The sequence below is a fragment of the Terrapene carolina genome, unplaced genomic scaffold (assembly GCF_002925995.2).
Source record: "Terrapene carolina triunguis isolate 2854851 unplaced genomic scaffold, T_m_triunguis-2.0 Scaffold66, whole genome shotgun sequence".
Lineage (NCBI taxonomy): Eukaryota > Metazoa > Chordata > Testudines > Emydidae > Terrapene > Terrapene triunguis.
This window is the reverse complement of record NW_020664417.1, coordinates 27,094,383-27,111,308: the sequence shown is the minus strand read 5'-3', so window position 1 is coordinate 27,111,308 and position 16,926 is coordinate 27,094,383. Positions and strand designations below refer to the sequence as shown.

At 40.0% G+C, this 16,926-nt stretch overlaps 2 protein-coding genes across 3 annotated transcripts in view; one reads left to right on the top strand and one right to left on the bottom strand.

Annotated features, from left to right (window-relative positions):
- Window positions 1-16,926, top strand: part of CUNH4orf45 (chromosome unknown C4orf45 homolog) — an 88,236-nt gene that overhangs the window by 56,889 nt on the left and 14,421 nt on the right. The window contains exons 4-5 of one of the 2 annotated variants that reach the window (XM_029910629.1): window positions 1,327-1,489; window positions 14,176-14,507. In XM_029910629.1, coding sequence (XP_029766489.1) covers window positions 1,327-1,489; window positions 14,176-14,253 — 241 coding nt within the window. In that variant the 3' untranslated portion in view covers window positions 14,254-14,507. Of the gene's footprint in view, window positions 1-1,326; window positions 1,490-14,175; window positions 14,508-16,926 lie in introns of those variants that run through there. The other variant, XM_029910630.1, reaches the window with a different exon arrangement.
- FNIP2 (folliculin interacting protein 2) overlaps window positions 10,221-16,926 on the bottom strand; it is a 72,449-nt gene continuing 65,743 nt past the window's right edge. Inside the window, exons 16-18 of the mRNA XM_024211535.3 lie at window positions 16,256-16,456; window positions 13,057-13,172; window positions 10,221-10,822 (exon numbers count right to left, since the gene is read on the bottom strand). Of these exons, the coding sequence (XP_024067303.2) occupies window positions 10,744-10,822; window positions 13,057-13,172; window positions 16,256-16,456 (396 nt within the window). The 3' untranslated portion in view covers window positions 10,221-10,743. The remainder of the gene's footprint in view (window positions 10,823-13,056; window positions 13,173-16,255; window positions 16,457-16,926) is intronic.

Here is a 16,926-nt window from a genome sequence, read left to right as displayed (position 1 = left end):
CCCCGCCCCAACTCCGCCCCCTCCCCTGCTTCCCACGAACATTTGATTCGCAGGAAGCAGGTAAGCTGGGGGGGTGGGGGGAGGAGGCGGCCCCGGCCCCTGGCCCAGCGCGCCCCCAGCCCGGCACACCCCCCAGCTGCCCAGCACCGCTGGCCCCCGGCGACCCGGCGCACCCCCCGGCCGCCCAGCACCGCCGGCGGCCCGGTCCCCCAGCACCCCTGGCCCAGCCCCCGGCCGCCCAGCATCAGCGGCGCTGGATTTTCCCGGACATGTCCGGCTTTTTGGGATTTCCCCCCGGATGGGGATTTGAGTCCCAAAAAGCCGGACATGTCCGGGAAAATCCGGATTATGGTAACCCCAAGTCACTCAGGTTGGGGAAAGGACAGCCCCTGGCTCTCACCGGCGGTGGGAAGCGGAGTGCTACGGCTGGGAGCTGGCGGAGTAGAGCGGGCTGGGGCCGGACTGCTCTGCTTCCCACTGCTGCCGGTGAGTGGGGGATCCCTTCCCCCAAACCCCCTTCCCCAAGCGATATGGCTGGGGCTGGGACGAGGGAAGCGAAGCGGCCTGCTCCCGGCCCCCTGCTAATCCCCTGGGCCACTCTGGGCCTGTGGGGCCCCCAAAAGTGGCCCCCCACAGCTCCTGCCTCCCAGACTCTGGGGTGGGGGGGGGAGGCCTGGGGCTGAGTAGGGCACCCAATTGGCTAGGGATGGCCCTGCATACACAGACCCCACTGAATTCACATATTATAGGCACATAAACTCTCCATTACCCCTAAGATACAACAACTTCCCCTTACCGACCAAGTCACAGTGTTAATAAAATTACATAGCATTAGTCATAACACTATTACATATCAGCTCTGCATCTGTCACATAAGTGTTTACCATTGAGTAGCATGAGGTACTACTCCCATTCTCTGCAAGCTAGGGAAAAGAGACAGGTTATCCAACTTGGAAGTCCTGCATGACAGAACAGAGCACTAGCCCTAGGTGGGCCTAGTCTGTACAGTTTAAATACTAGAGGGTTATTTTATATCGCTTGAAACATTGGTACCTACAAGTTACATCCTCTACTGCAGCAAGCTGGCATATTTAGATTTGTATTCCTCTTTGTTCTGGGGAAGCAGAATAGGCATAAGTATTAATAGAAGAAATCTTGTCAGAAGTCCCTGGTCAACAAGTCTTTAGAATTAATAACCCTTTCCTATTAGAGATATCAAAATCTTATCTAAAGATTTCTGAATGAGAATACTCAAAATAGTGGCACCAGGACTAAATTAACTTCTTACTTTCAGGAGTGATTTTTTCCCCTCTTTTTAAATTGTAGGCAGCCTCCACCCAATATTCTTGATCTACAAGGCTGCAACGCTAGGGGCAGGCTTGCCTGGAATTGCACTGACTATGACAACTTCTATCACGCTGACAGCAAATGGGCTGCAATGACCAGGGATAGCTGGTCATCAAGGGGATCTGCGCTTCCCAGCTTAAAGGTACAGTACTTTCCCTAAATTTATAGCTGAAACTTTCAAATCGAGACTGTGGTAGTGGCAAGAAAATGATAGATGAAAGGAGGAGGCTGGCTTCTTAGGCCTGGTCTACACTAGGTGTGCGTGTGTGGGGGGTCGATCTAAGATACGCAACTTCAGCTATGGGAATAGCGTAGCTGAAATTGACGTATCTTATTTCGACTTACTTCCTGTCCTCATAGTGCGGGATCGACGGCTGCGGCTCCCCCGTCGACTCCGCTACAGCCGCTTGCCCTGGAGGAGTTCCAGAGTCGACGGGAGTGTTCGGGGAATCGATATATCACGTCTAGACAAGACACGATATATCGATCCCCGATAGATCGATCGCTACCCGCCGATCCGGCGGGTAGTCTGTACGTAACCCTTAGAGTTGTGGAGTTTGGTCCTGGTGCTGTAGAGCTTGGCAGCGCTTTTTGATTGAGGAACAATTTTCTGTCTGGGGAATCATATACTCTGTTCTAGAAGAAAGTTTAGCTAAATAAACATGCTTAAAACTAAAGTGATCAGCATCAGCAGGCCAGTCCCTATACAGGTTTTTAGGGCCTATATAGAATCTCAAAAAACAGGTCTTAGCACCTGTAGTGTATAGTATTATAGAAACACAGGAATAGTTGTAGCACTAATAGTCGCCAAAGCATTACTGGTTTGTTAGTGTAGTGATAACTAAACAAATACCAAGAGGAGATTAACTGTCTAGGCGTTTTTGTGTGCATGCGCACACACTCCTAGGCCACAGAGGTTCAATAGTAAAATAAAACTGCCCAACAGTTCATATCTGAAAATAAATGGTTATAGGCATTGTTGGAATTCAGCTCCAGAATGGGGACCCACTCTCTCGTTGCTCAGATACCAGCTCCAGTCCTCTTTCCATATAATTCAAGTTGGATACCCCAATCACCTCATCACTCTGTGGTAGGGGAAAGGCCATGAAAACAAAAGTACTCATGAATCCATTCTTCTCCAGCTGAAAACAGTTCTCACTCCATCTGTAACAGGGCAACAGATTGCTCTCTGTATGGGAAACTCTTCGCTCATAGAAGGAACAATGGAGCTTTCCTTCTGTCATAAAGGCTTTTTTAGCAGATCACCATGGGATCATTATAACTCCAAAATTCAGTTTATAGGAGACTGCATTTATTTTTAAAAGCTCGAGATAGTCACTCATAAGCTCGCTAGTGCTGTCTTGATCTTGAGGGCTCTCTGGACAACATGCAGTTCATACTTGTAATTCGTAGACTGTCTTAGTCCTGGGATTGTGCCAAAACAGAAGATTGACTGTGACATATTACAAGGGTAGTTTTTCAGCATGTGGATTACTAGTATGTGGCAATTAAGCTAATTTTATGTGGGAACAGCAGTATCATAAGGTCAGAGTCTTGTGCTTTGTTTACCAATCCACCCAGCTGCCTTTTCCCACATCTAAAATCCTGGCTTTCATTTTTAGTTTCACTCCATTGCTTTTCAATTGTGTATATACAGAAAACAGAATAGCAAGAATATATTAATCCATCACTGGTTGTTGAACTGACTTCATCCTACCTATATTTTATCATGTCTCCTGTACTGGAGGGAAAAGCTATTCTTTAAAACACTATTTTTCTTCGTTTTACACCAGAGTTAGCATATAGTCCACAGTAGTTCTATCAATTGCAGCCCACTGGGGTAAAAATAAAAACAGTAAAAAACTAGTGATCTTCAATAAATAAGTAGATAAAGTACATCACCACCAGCTTTGTAATTCCAGTTGCCATTTATTTCATGGAATATAAGTCTTAAACCAGGTATCTGCCTCTGGTATTAGGATTATTTTGTTTCAGGATACATTTTTTAAACAAATCCTGAATTTTGTTGGCAAGTATCAAATCATGGAATTGAGGTTAATAGTGAAAAATTACATCCCCAAGCCTTGACTGCCTTAATCTGTTTTGAATACCCTATCAGTTTTATTACTCATTGTCAGTCTCAGAGAGTCTGCGTTTTTTATTTACAGATGTACACGCCCTCTCCTACTTTCTGACCCTTCTGCTTGGGTGTTGCATGTGTACTGATCTATACCTCCTGTTGATACCATTCAATTTATGCTCCCGCTTCTTGTCCAACTGCTGATATCCTGTCCCATCCTCAACCCCTCATTCATTCATAAAATGTACCCTAAAATAACATTATAAAGATTCATAGAAGATTAGGGTTAGAAGAGACCTCAGGAGGTCATCTAGTCCAATCCCCTGCTCAAAGCTGGACCAACCCCAACTAAATCATCTCAGCCAGGGCTTTGTCATTCCGGGCCTTAAAAATCTCTAAGGATGGATTCCACCACCTCCCTAGGTAACCCATTCCAGTGCTCCACCACCCTCCTAGTGAAATAGTTTTTCCTAATATTCAACCTAGATATCCCGCACTGCAACTTGAGACCATTGCTCCTTGTTCTGTTATCTGCCACCACTGAGAACAGCTGAGCTCCATCCTCTTTGGAACCCCCCCCTTCAGGTAGTTGAAGGCTGCTATCAAATCCCCCCTCACTTCTTTTCTGCAGACTAAACAAGCCTAGTTCCCTCAGCCTCTCCTCGTAAGTCATGTGCCCCAGCCCCCTGATCATTTTCCTTGCCCTCCACTGGACTCTCTCTCCAATTTGTCCACATCCTTTCTGTAATGGGGGGGCCCCCCAACACAGGACGCAATACTCCAGATGTGGCCTCATCAATGCTGAATAGAGGGGAATAATCACTTCCCTCCATCTCCTGGCAATGCTACTAATGCAGCCCAATATGCCGTTAACCTTCTTGGCAACAAGGGCACACTGTTGACTCATATCCAGCTTCTCGTCCACTGTAACACCCAGGTCCTTTTCTGCAGAACTGCCGAATTGTTAGGGTCAATGCATTAGCGTTCTCAGCCTTATTGATTAAGTCACAAGTAAAGATCCATTTTATGGACTCATCCTAAACCTAGGTAGAAGTTTTCACTCAACAGGAGATAGCCACATAACTCAGCACAAATGGTGCTCTGGTTAAGGCCTAGACCAACAAGGGAAAATGCAAGTCAGGATCACAACCCAGAGGCACAGCTGTGCAAGTGTTCTCTGCATGCTACTAGGCCTTCAGTCTCATGAGCACCAAATTCTGTTTACCTTAAAAAGGTCACTGTTTTGGTAAGAGTCCTATGTAAAGGACAGGCTATGCAGTTCACCACAAAGTGAGTGACTGTGAAATCATAGTGACAATAGAGTAAAACAAAGTTGTATTCACTGAATGTGCCTGTACGGGACAAAGCTTGGTACCACACCAAGCACTGTAGGAGATTCCAGATATATGTCAAAAGGCTACAAAGTTTACAGTTACCGGTTCAAAATAAAAAACTGAAGCCATTTCAGGGAGATGCACAGTGAGGAGAACTTGATGTCAGGAGTTATTTTTCTTGTCCCCTTCAGCCTGAGATATTACTAATCTTTATGGAGTTCAAACTGAAGATGGAATGAGTGGTTATAAAGATACAAACCAGACTGTACCTCAGCTCTATTCCCAAACATAAGGGTGCAAAAAAAATTGTTACATTAATCCCCTCTCTTCTCCTTGTATGTAATGATTGGCTGCAAGGCCAACAGATCCAGTCGCTTCTACAGTTTCTCCATTCAAATCTCATGCTGCTCTAAGGCCTCCAGACTGGACAGTTGCTTGGTGCACTCTGGACAGTATCCAGCTTGGAAGCTTTAGAAAGATGATGGATTTGGCATAAAAAAACTGCCCCGAAACAACTGGAAATCTGGTGAAGTCTGATTGTTCATGCACATTAAAAAAATAAAAAATAAAATAAAGTACAGAAAATTGAGTGAAGCACAAAAATACAAATACAGAACCTCAGGCTCTTAGGGCACTTGGACAAGTATAAAATAGTTTTGTTTTTAAAATAAAGTCATATAGATGTTATGAAAAGCCTTATGTTATGAAAGAGTAAGGAGTGAACCTGGAAACAGCCACAGGCCTGTGAGATCTATTGAATTAAGAGATAACTAGTTCCTCCACAGAACCTAATTAGCAAGGGCATTCGGAACATTCGTGTTCACTCAATTTTCATTTCTGCTCACAGATCACTTTTAAGGTATCAGCATTTGTCTGCGTATAAATGGAGAGGGGGCATCTATAGATTTGAGTAGAGTTTAGGGAACATAAGCCCTCGAACCTTGCGAATACTGTCTATTATAGTGGTTCCCAAACTGGAGTTCATGAACCCTGAGGGTTCGCGAAATGTTACAGGGGGTTCTCGGAAAAAAATTCCCTAATGGCGGACAAAGCTGTCCCTAGGGACCCCGGACAGCAAGGGGCCAGCAGCACGGAGCCACTGGACTTCCACGAGCTAAGCAGATCAAAGCAAGCATATCTATCACACTGAGGAGATTTAAACTTCAAGACACCTTATAAGAAATGGAAAGGGAGGTGGGTATTCTTTGCTGTTTTTAAAATTAAATAAGCAGCTGGTATTGTTTTTATTTTAAATTATTATGAAGAACAAGTTTAAGCTTTGTTGTAATGTGCATTGTTTGCCTGGACTGCTCAAGACCTGAATGCTTGTGTAGGAGGAACACTGAGTTGGCTTCTTAAATACCTTCATGATGTTTCATATCTGATACTCCTTGATGAAACATAGGAGCCTTGTCTTATAACAGGCTTATTCAAAGTGATACAAGCTACAAAAGTGAGATATTGGAAGAGTGTCGCCATTTTCATAATGTAATAAAAATACTGTAATGATAAATAATAATAAATAGTGTGTAATAAGCATGTCATAAAAACAAATTTTATATTTCCCAGATCACTGCTTTTATAATTTATACTCAGATAAGGAGAAAATCCCTGGAAATATTCATTTTTAGGAGGGGGTTCGCAAGACTTGACATTTTAGTGAAAGGGGCTCACAGGTTGTTGAAGTTTGGGAACCACTGGTCTATTACAATGTCATATCTGTTGCTGCACTACTGATAAATGGTACTAGCCAACTGTACCCATCAATGCAGTGTTCAATCTGAGCTTTATCCACCAGAAGCAGAAAAACATTTCTAAGAAGATATTTAAAAGGGAAAAAAAAAGCAAGACAATTTAAATTGAATTCAAAAAGTTTATTGCACCAAATGTTGCAAAGAAATAGACCAAAATTATACTGTACATAAACAGCAGTAAGAAAAAAGTTTCCACACAGTTTGATACGGATACCCATTCAGTCAATCCTAAAAAAAGGAAATCCTCTCATAAAACATGCAATAGCAACACAATTAGATTTGCTTCTAGTATGGATAACCAGTTAGGTATGTCATTTAGTCCATTTAACTGGAGTAGCTAATGTATAGTATATAATTGGCCGTTTAGACTCAATTCTGATTGGAGTCCTTTTAAGCCAAGAGTGGAGGTTGGGGAGAGGGAATCTTGCTTTAGATAGTGACCAAGTTGTGTCACCTTTACATACAACATTTTGGTGTTTTGAAAAAGGGCTTTTCACTTTCAAGAGTGAAAATATACAAGCAAAACAACTTATTTATTATTTTGTTCTCCAAATTATAGCTATGAAACACACACAGAATTAAAAGTATATATTCATACATTTGAGGCAGAAGAACTATAGTTTAGATTCATTAATAATTTAGGAAACTATAAACTAGATTAAAATGTTTAGCTCTTATTGAAACTGCTTTAGATTAAAAGACTTTAATTATATGCAGTCTTATAGCTTAGTGTTCACCTGTACTGGCATTTCTCCCCAGGTCTGTAAAAGTTTAATTTAATCTGAAGCGTGTACATTCTTTACATTGGAATGTGTAAACTGCGGTTCTGTAGGGTTTTGAAAGATTACTCAGCCTCACTTGAAAACCAAGAAAAATATGTATTAAGAAGTTTACAAAAGATTTATAATACTGATAAAAAAAAAAAAGCTTTGGAATCTTGAAGATTTAAGCTACATTTTTATTTCACTGTAAGTTTTAAACATTTTCCCTGTACATTCATATCACTTTTCATTCTATTAAAAAAATAAAACAAACATGCTATAAAGATGTCTAACACAACGACATTTGTACATACTTACTGCTCTGTCATGCCCAACCAGCAAGATGCTACAAAAATGTTCAACAGGTAAGCTTTACAAAGTTGAAGAGCCTTAAAGGTAGTATCCTGTCAATTGAGGTAGTATATTTGGTGGGAGGGAGAAATATTTAAGTTTCTTTAAACTAAAGCCACCATTTTTTTAAAATTAAGAATTATACAAACCATAATTTTAGAAATCAATTGAGACTAAAAATAGGGCAGTCTCGTGTAATTTGTGAAGAGCAGCAAAGTGTTATATAAAAGGCAATAACTATACTGTAAAGATTTTATATTGGGCTGAGGAAAAGTTGATTGCATTTGAATCATCAATTCATACATCTCCTTAAATTAACGTACAATTTTATCTAACAGCAGCATTTGTTGGAGGTAAGTGGTAAATTAAGGATTTCTGATCAAGGTTCTAATCCTGCAACATGCTGTGTGCAGGTTGACTTGCCTTCAATGGGGCTCCATGTGGATACAGAGGTCCGCTTGCAGGCATCTCTCTGCAAGTCAGTTCAGACGGAAGCAAGACAAGCCATTTTTTGTTGAACATAAACAGGAACTAGACAAACTAAATTACTATGAAAAAACTGCAGGGCATGAAGTAATGAGAATGCATAAAATACAGAATTCTTGCATACTTACAAGGAAAGTCATTACACACACCTACACACTTACTAAGCGGAGAGGGGAAGTTTGACAACAGGTGCACTTGCTAGGTCATTTGGTTTCAAGCAAACCATGGAGTGGAGGTCAAAGCAGCTCAGGGGAACCAAATCAGGGCAAGCAGATTTCTTCATGTATCAGCAATAAGAGATAACCCAAACCTCAGGAAGACTGTAGCCACTCTGAAGAGCATATTGGGGAAAAAGGATTAATTGTCTACAGTGCAATTAAACACCCATGACTGGCCCAGATCAGCTGATTCATGCTCATGGTGCTTGGGCTGCGCGGCTATAAAATTGCAGTATAGACATTTGGGCGTGGGGTGAAGCACAGGCTCTGGGACCCCATGAGGAGGAAGTGTCCCACAGTCCATGCTCCAGCCCAAGTCTGAAAGTCTACACTGCAATTTTATAGACCTGCAGCCTGAGTTAGCTGACACGGCCCATCCCTGGGTATTTCATTGCTGTGTAGACAAACTCTGAAAGTACTATGCAAAAGGAGACTCCTGGAATGTTAGATTGGAGAACCAGGATCTTAAATAATCTTATCTGTTTAGAAATCATACCTGGAAATTAAGAGTCCTTCAACTTGGACACAAACTTTCTGCACAAAAATTTCTCATGGTAAATCTACACGTTCCTCTCAGAGAGAGAGAGACAGAGAGAGAGAGAGAGACTGACTAACAAGATTAAGGGCAATTCTGCCACATTTAGAACAAAATGAAAATCCCCGTAATACTCACCTTTCCTCACTTTATTATTGAAGATTCTCTTTAGAAAACCCAATTATCAGGGCAATATGAACTGAAACTCTGTACTTAAATGGGTCCCTACAATGCTGGGAATTCTGGAATCACCAGAAGGATGATTTAGTGAGCCAATTAATAAATCCTAGCAGGGAGGAATGATTGTAGTAGGAAGAGTTCATGTTTCTAAACAAGTATTTAGACAGCTTGGTATTAAATGCCAAAAGTACCCAATACTACTCATGTCTGTGTTTCCACAGAATGTTTGATAGTCTAACACTCTGCTTGGGTGGGTTCCTTGCCTCTAGCTTTCTTTCTTTGAAAATAATGTTTTTATTTTCTTTTGCCCTTTCTTGGTCTAAATAGTTTCATATGCTGCTCAATAGTGTTCAATGAAAAAAGTAACGTACCTTGCTGTGTATACATTGTATGTAAATAGTAAAGTTTGTGCCTGTGAGCAGAGAATTTTAGATAATTGTATACTATTATATGGAACAATATAGAGACTGGTGCTATGAACTATTTGACCTAATGGGCAAGTTTCTTCCTTAAAGCAGTTAGTCCTTAATAGATTAGAAGGCACTGAGATGATAGTGCAAAAGTTCTGTAGAATCATAGTGGATGCTCATGAATGTTCATATTAATAAATCATGATGTCCAGGCTTGTCATTGTCCTCTTTGTTTCACTTAAAACAGCCCCTACTTTCAGTGTGAATAAAAAGTCAACTCCAAATAGTAGCAATGCATTTGACCAGTCAATTGTTGAGTTTATGCCAATTGGTTGGTGTATGCGCGCGCGCACACACACACACACACACACACACACACACAGTAACACATTTGGTAACATATTGTATGTTAGCTTGTCAAACGGAAATATCTTAGATGGCAATATTGGATTCCATTAAGACTTAGGACCAATTCCCAGTTTTACAGGTCATACAGAAACTCAAAAATCTATTAATGTTGTAAATGAAACAATGTAAACATGTAGTAGAAATTCTATAAGGCTTTCTAAAAAAATCCTCCTCTCTCTCAAAAAGCCTTCTTCATACTAATGTTGGGGTGGCACTAATTATAATCCGAGCTCATTCTATTTTTTCATCAGTAAAACTAGAAGCAGCTGCAGCTTCCTTTTATCCTTAAAGAAAAAAGAAAAACAAACCTCACACATGCCACATAACTCAGCAGCTGAGTTAAAGTTTCTTGTTTTGAGCTGGCCACTACTACAATACAAGAGGATGTTTGTGTTCTGCAAAATTTCATGTCCATCCAAACACCTCTGTATAGGAATGCTACATACATATAGTTTACAACTCCAGCTCTGCAACCAAAGAAGCACACAAAACTCCATGCGATCACAAGTGCAGTATTAGAAGAACTATGCTATTCCACCTGTTCTTTTTACTGCCACCTCATGGGTTTTATTAGCAGTGTTTTCTGCTAACAGTTCAGTGTTCGCTGTAGTGTTTACTTTTGTCATTTAAAAAGACCGCAAGGATGCATTCACCTTCATGATTCGTTAACTCAGAGGCGAGTGGAAAAAAACCCAACCTGAATGCCTTTTACATTATGTAAACTGAAGTCTTTAGATAAAGTGTCCAGCTGAAAGTAGAATCAAAAGGTGTTGGAATGCACTGCCATCACCTGCTCCCCTTTACTGGTACTTGGCACGTCTGTTCTTCATTCAAGATTCCTGTAGTTTGTTTAGGGAATGACTATCCTGAGATTTTAACTTATAAGAGTATTTGAGCAACATATGGGGAGTGAGTGCTTGCGATAGCAGCCAACAAAGGCAAGTCATTGGATTCAATCCTAGAAGTTTAAGAAAAGGAAGAAGGCTTTTAAATATATATCTATCCACCTTTTACCGGAAAAAAAACAAACAAAACAAAACAAAAAACGAACAAACAAAAAGTTTCCCCCTCCCTCTCCCACCTTCCTAATCCACACCAGAAGTAATTGGAGGTCACTCCCTATATCACTGGTGATTTAACAGGCTGAAGTGAGGTCTCTTATTAAGGGTTCATTATTTTTATTATTTGACCATTCATAGCATACCAATAAATGTACAGTAGTATATTTTCATTTGTAGATTTTTACAAAATAAGAGATCAGTGTTATCTTGTGTCATGCATTATCTTTGCTTGCTTTTAAATTCTTCGCTAATTCACAAAATTCAGTTTGCAGCTTCTTCCAAACCATTAGTGTGAAATAATCAGGTTCTACTGCATTAGTACCACACTAACACCAGTTTGAAGAAAATAGTCAGTTTTTCACAAGTGTTATATATAATCAAAATCAGACAGGCTCAGTGTTTCAGCACCACAACAGCTTTGCACCTCCTGAGACAGAGGTTCATGTTCTTAGCACTCCAGGTAAAAAGTTAAAATTTATTCACCCAGGCTCTACAAAACTCAAGATTCCACAAATTGAGACTATGGCCATAATAAACAATTTAACATTCCAAAGGCATATTGCATCAAAGCCTCAGTAGATGTTTTTGACAACAGATCCTGATCTGAACAGCATTACAGCTGAAGTTGCTTGACAAGAACACATACCCACTCTGCAACCAAAGCAGGAGTAGAAAAAGCACGGCCCTGTCAGTTTCAAGTCACTTCAGCTATGGCGTTCAGACCAGGATATGAGATTTGATGAGAAACAGAATGGAACACCTCATATAGCTGGGGGGAGGGAAAGCTAAAGAACAGGGAAAGCAAAGAGTAAAAGGAAGGAAGTGTGACTTAGTGGCTAGAAAACTGGACTGGGACTCAGGAGACCAGATTTCTATTCCTAGTTCTGACACCGGCATGGTGGGTGACCTTGGACAATTCCCATAACCTCTATGCTTCAGTTTCCCCATCTGTAAAATGAGGATAATGACATGGCCTCCTTTGTAAAGTGCTTTGAGATCTACAGATGAAGAGTGCCATGTAAGAGCTAAATATTACTATTATTATTAAAACACTGAGAAATTGCAAGCTCTTTTGTTCTGTGTTTGTACAGCACGCAGCACAATGGGGTCCTTGTCTATGATTAGGTTCCTAGGTGCTACAGTAATACAAATAATGAAAAACAATAAATGTAGGATTGACAGAGGGAGAAAGACAGAAGAAAAAATGGACACAGTCTCTTCATTTGGCTGTTGGACAAGAGAAATACAGTGAAGGTACAGAAAGGCTAAAAAGTGAACAACTGAGAAAAACTTCACAAAGAAAACCAAGTCATGCACCTTAGTGACTCTGAGTTACTGTACATAACTGATTAAAAAAAACAAACCCAAAATGTCACACATGATTAACAGCAAGAAGGCTAGCATGCATTTTTAACAGTTAAAGCTAATTAGTATCAGAACTGATTTCTGTCTTATTTCTGAAGATGGGCTTTTAAATTATTGTAGAGAACAAAATCAGTGGGAAAGGGGAGCGGAGAACACAAGCCAGTCTGACCAGCACACTGAGAACAGCTGTGTGTGTGTGTTTGGTCTTCAGGATGTAGACAGGTGCATGTGTAAAGGCTGCATGTAAAGTGAGTAAAACACACTATTATGTATAGTTGCTGAAAGGAGAACACCCGTTCGTGTCCCCACACCTGCCTTTTGTATCCAGAAAAATGAATACTCCTGACCCAAAACAAACAAACAAACAAAAAAAACCACAAACAAACCCCAACACCCCAACATTTGGAGGCACTGCTTCTGCCCACCCTGAATACAAAAGGGGAAAAAAAGATCGGATTGACTGATAACAGAATGGGACTTTGCCTGTTTGCCCGACAAACTGCTCATGAAAAAAAACGTTAATTTTTCTTCAAGAAAATAAGGACCAGCTATGGTTCTTGATGCTAAATTTTAAACAGTTCAATTTGACTTCCAGATAGCTCAGTGGCACACATTTTCACACTTGAATTTAGCATCTCTCTCATATAAAAGCCTAGAGGGTAGTGAGAAGCAAGCCTACTCACTGAACAGTGGGGTAGCATTTGAACTTCAAGGGAGTTTGGTCAATCTTGCCAGCAGTTTATAGCAGCTCTAAAGTCTTACTCACCCCAATACAATTCCTAGCTCTTTTACATGAACTCTTGTATGTCCTCGCAGGTATTCCGAAAGCATTTTGCTTTTGAGGTACATCTCCTGTAGCCTATCCTCAAGATGCATTATGCACTGTAAAAAACACACCAGAAATTTCAAGAATCTATTTATTCATGTGAAATCATTGTAAATGTGTAAACTCATAATTTTAGCTATTATACCAGGAGGCATGATGTAAGTTTAGTGTAACTTAAAAACCCCAAAAGAACAGGCATAGTGCTCTTTGCAAGTGGCCAACACAATCATAGCAAAACGGATCATTTTTCAGAGATTTGGGTCAGGCTATCTTTCCTGGCTAGCACTTTTGTTGCAGTCAACCAGCCATATCCAACTCCCACTGTAGTCAATGACAGTCTTTTCACTAACTTAAATAAAAGCTGGATCTGACCCAAAGACATTCAAGGCATCTAATTAAAACTGAAACCTGAAGACTTTGACTAGGCCATCTTTATTACAAGTCACTACTGTTTTTCTGAAAGATACAACTTAAATAGCTGAATCTAAAATCGGAACTTTATAGCTCTGCAGAATTGCCATTCTTGAAGGAACTAAGAATTATAAAAAATAGCACTTTCAATTTTATTTTATATTTGCAATAAAGTGTGTGAAGACAGTGACGTGGGCTGGAGTGACAGGTTCTTTTGTTCATTAATTTATTTAAAAATCTCATTTATGAACCCCTTGTAGAGGTTTTGCAGTACTAGTGCTAAAGGGTTTTAATATTGGTTCAACGGTGTTTAATAACTAAATACTAGTTGTCAAATGGTAAAAGTTGAAGTTAAATTGGTATTTCAATAATTAGACTTTTAAAGATCACATTGTCCATTAAGTAAATACGCTAGAAGTTCATATGCTTTTTATAGATTTGAGAGAGAATTTAAGTGTGAGAGCAATTATCATGTAAGAGAATAGGTGAAATCCCGGGTGCTATTGCAGTCAGAGGCAAAACTACCAGGGGGCCAAAATTACACCCAATATTTTTAGTGCTAGCATATGAACTGGTAAGACACTTTATTGCATATTTTGGTATGGGACACAGGATGTGTATTAAATTTGATACATCATCTCTCTGCAGCAAAGACCAGTCCACCAAAATCAAACTAATTCAGCTCTGCATGCTCCTAGAGATGAAGGCAAGCAGCGTACGCAGTAAGTCACATTGCAGAGTACATCTGACAGGAGGAGGCAGTAATTAGACATGCATCAGGAGCATGCAACTTTAGGTCACATTAAGTATATTTCTCAAGTTTAAGGAGTAAAAAACCCTGCATTTGTTAAAGCATATGGAATTCTTAACACTGTCCTAGAAGTTTGAATTTCCTTTTGTATTTTATGCTAATGTACAACAAATTTTGCTAATTAAAGTCTAAGACAGAAGAGAGCTGTGCTTGGTAGGTAAGATAACATTATTTTGATGTTCTTTAACAGCATAAATAAATATTTGAACAATCATTCTTTCAGTTCATAATGGTTCTTATATACTTGAGAACTGTTTAATACTTTGGGTAGTAGGAAAAGGAGATACCATCTCACGACACAGTGCTAGCTAAGGTGAATTGACAACAGCTTGACTTAACATTTTCACTAAATACCCACATCACAGGCGAGGATCAGAACATGGTATGAGCTAGGATAACACATTCTCCATGCACCCTCAAATGCAAAGGGAATCCATTAATGCAGTGGTTCTCAACCAGGGGTATGGGTACCCTTGGGGATACGCAGAGGTCTTGTTTATACTGCTCTATACACTGAAATGTAAGTACAATATATCTATTCCAATTGATTTTATAATTATATAGTAAAAATGAGAAAGTAAGCAATTTTTCCGTGATCGTGTGCTGTGACACTTGTATTTTTACATCTGATTTTGTAAGCAAGTAGTTTTTAAGTGAGGCGTAACTTGGGGGTACTCAAGACTAATCAGACTCCTGAAAGGGGTACAGTAGTCCGAAAAGGTTGAGAGCCACTGCATTATGCATCCTCAATAGGCTGGCTTAGGTATAGACATCCATATAAGTAGGTGTACACTAGGAATTAATTCCATAAACTCTTGTCATCTCCTGAAATTTGCATTTCCACAGTTTACCTTCTCAGTCCTTATATCATTAATGTTATATGGGATTAAGAATTTTCTGAAAGTAAAGAATATGGATGGTAGGTAAAGAGAAGTGTTTACCTCTCCGTTACACTCCATTCTAAAGGAGATTCAGCAGCGTCACACACTCCTATATGGTAACCTTTACAAATAGAACACTTCCATTCACTGAATGCCAGCTAAAAATCAGAAGATACTTAGAAATTTTTAATTTGATGTGTGGGTACACCAGACAAATCCCTTTCATTCTTGATGGCTGAAGAGTTCAGGCTCATCATGCCTTCAGAGGTATGAGAAATGAAGTGGAATTTTTCAAATTTTCGTTATGACTTGTACCATTGAATGAGTGAAAAATTATTCACAAGTCAGCTTTCAATATCAAAGATATTGACTCAAACTGGGATATAAAAGTTTTAGGTGAGATTTCTTTTTAAAAAGGTGCATTTAAGCAGCATCTATGCCGATTGTAGTTTGTTCTTTCCACTAACCATGGACATACTCCAATAGGTGGGCTTTAATATGGTCACAAATCTTGACGTACCACAATGAGCACACCATTGACCTGTGTTGCCTATAGCTCAGAGCTGTTCTCTGTTTTGTACCATACAAAACACAGTCTGTTGATCTAAACAATGGGTGGGTGGCTCAGAAGAAAAACTGACAAGAGAGACAGTCTGCTAAGACACAAATTTAGCAGCATTATGTTCATCCTTGGCAGGGGTTCTGTGGGAAAATAGTATGTGATCATGTAATTCAAGACTGTAGTATAATGCATACACACAAGGGGTCTGAATTAAGGCTGAACAGGCAACCTTAATTTTGGCATTTACTAATTTCTGAGTCCTTGACTTTGCAACCTTAATGTTCTTTTAATACAGTTTTAGATGTGTAATGTATCTGTAGGTGGGGTGCACTGTGCATGTTTAGTATATTTACTAAATTGTTTCACTGTAATTGAAATCAGGCAGGTAATACCTGAAGGCCCTAGCATAAGAAATTTAGCACACATGACTGAACAATTCTTATTAGCCACAGTTGTTCATAAAGAAATACTTACAAAGTCTGCTGGGAGGTGGAGTTTGTAAAGCTGTAAAATGGACTGCAGCAAATTGGACACTTGACTGGAGACTAAGACATCTTTGCCTAGCTTCATACTGTCCATCATCCTTCTCTGGCTTGTAGCCACCTGTACATTCCATTTATCCGTATCGGCAATAATACAGACAGCTTCTGCTATGGGCTCATCTAGTACTGGATGCTGTAATAGGTACAAAACAAGAACACTAGCTATTCAAAACATTTTCAACTGGTGTTCACAACTGAGACTAAAAGGCTTCATTAGCACTTAAGTTTTGCGGGGGAGGAGTGGAATGATAAAGTGGGAAGAGTGTTTCAAAGAAGTGAGACCCAACATTTGTTTTTGTCTAATAACAAAAGTTTTTATAAAAATAACGTGAGAACTGTGGAGAATTTGGATTGGATTTTGTTATGGTGAAATAACTAACAAGACAAACTTGATTTGGGACCAAAGTAAAAATACGCAAGTCAGATGGGTTGATTTTTTTCTTTTAAAAAAAGATGGGTGTGAAAGAGACAGCTATATACTAAGTGCCAATTTCTTTATACAAAAGGAATCCCCAGCTCCCATATTAGACCAGCTTTAGTGCTGCTTTCTCTTACAAGGGAGGCACAAAGGGTTAGACTGGGGGCTAAAGCTGCGGCCTGTGT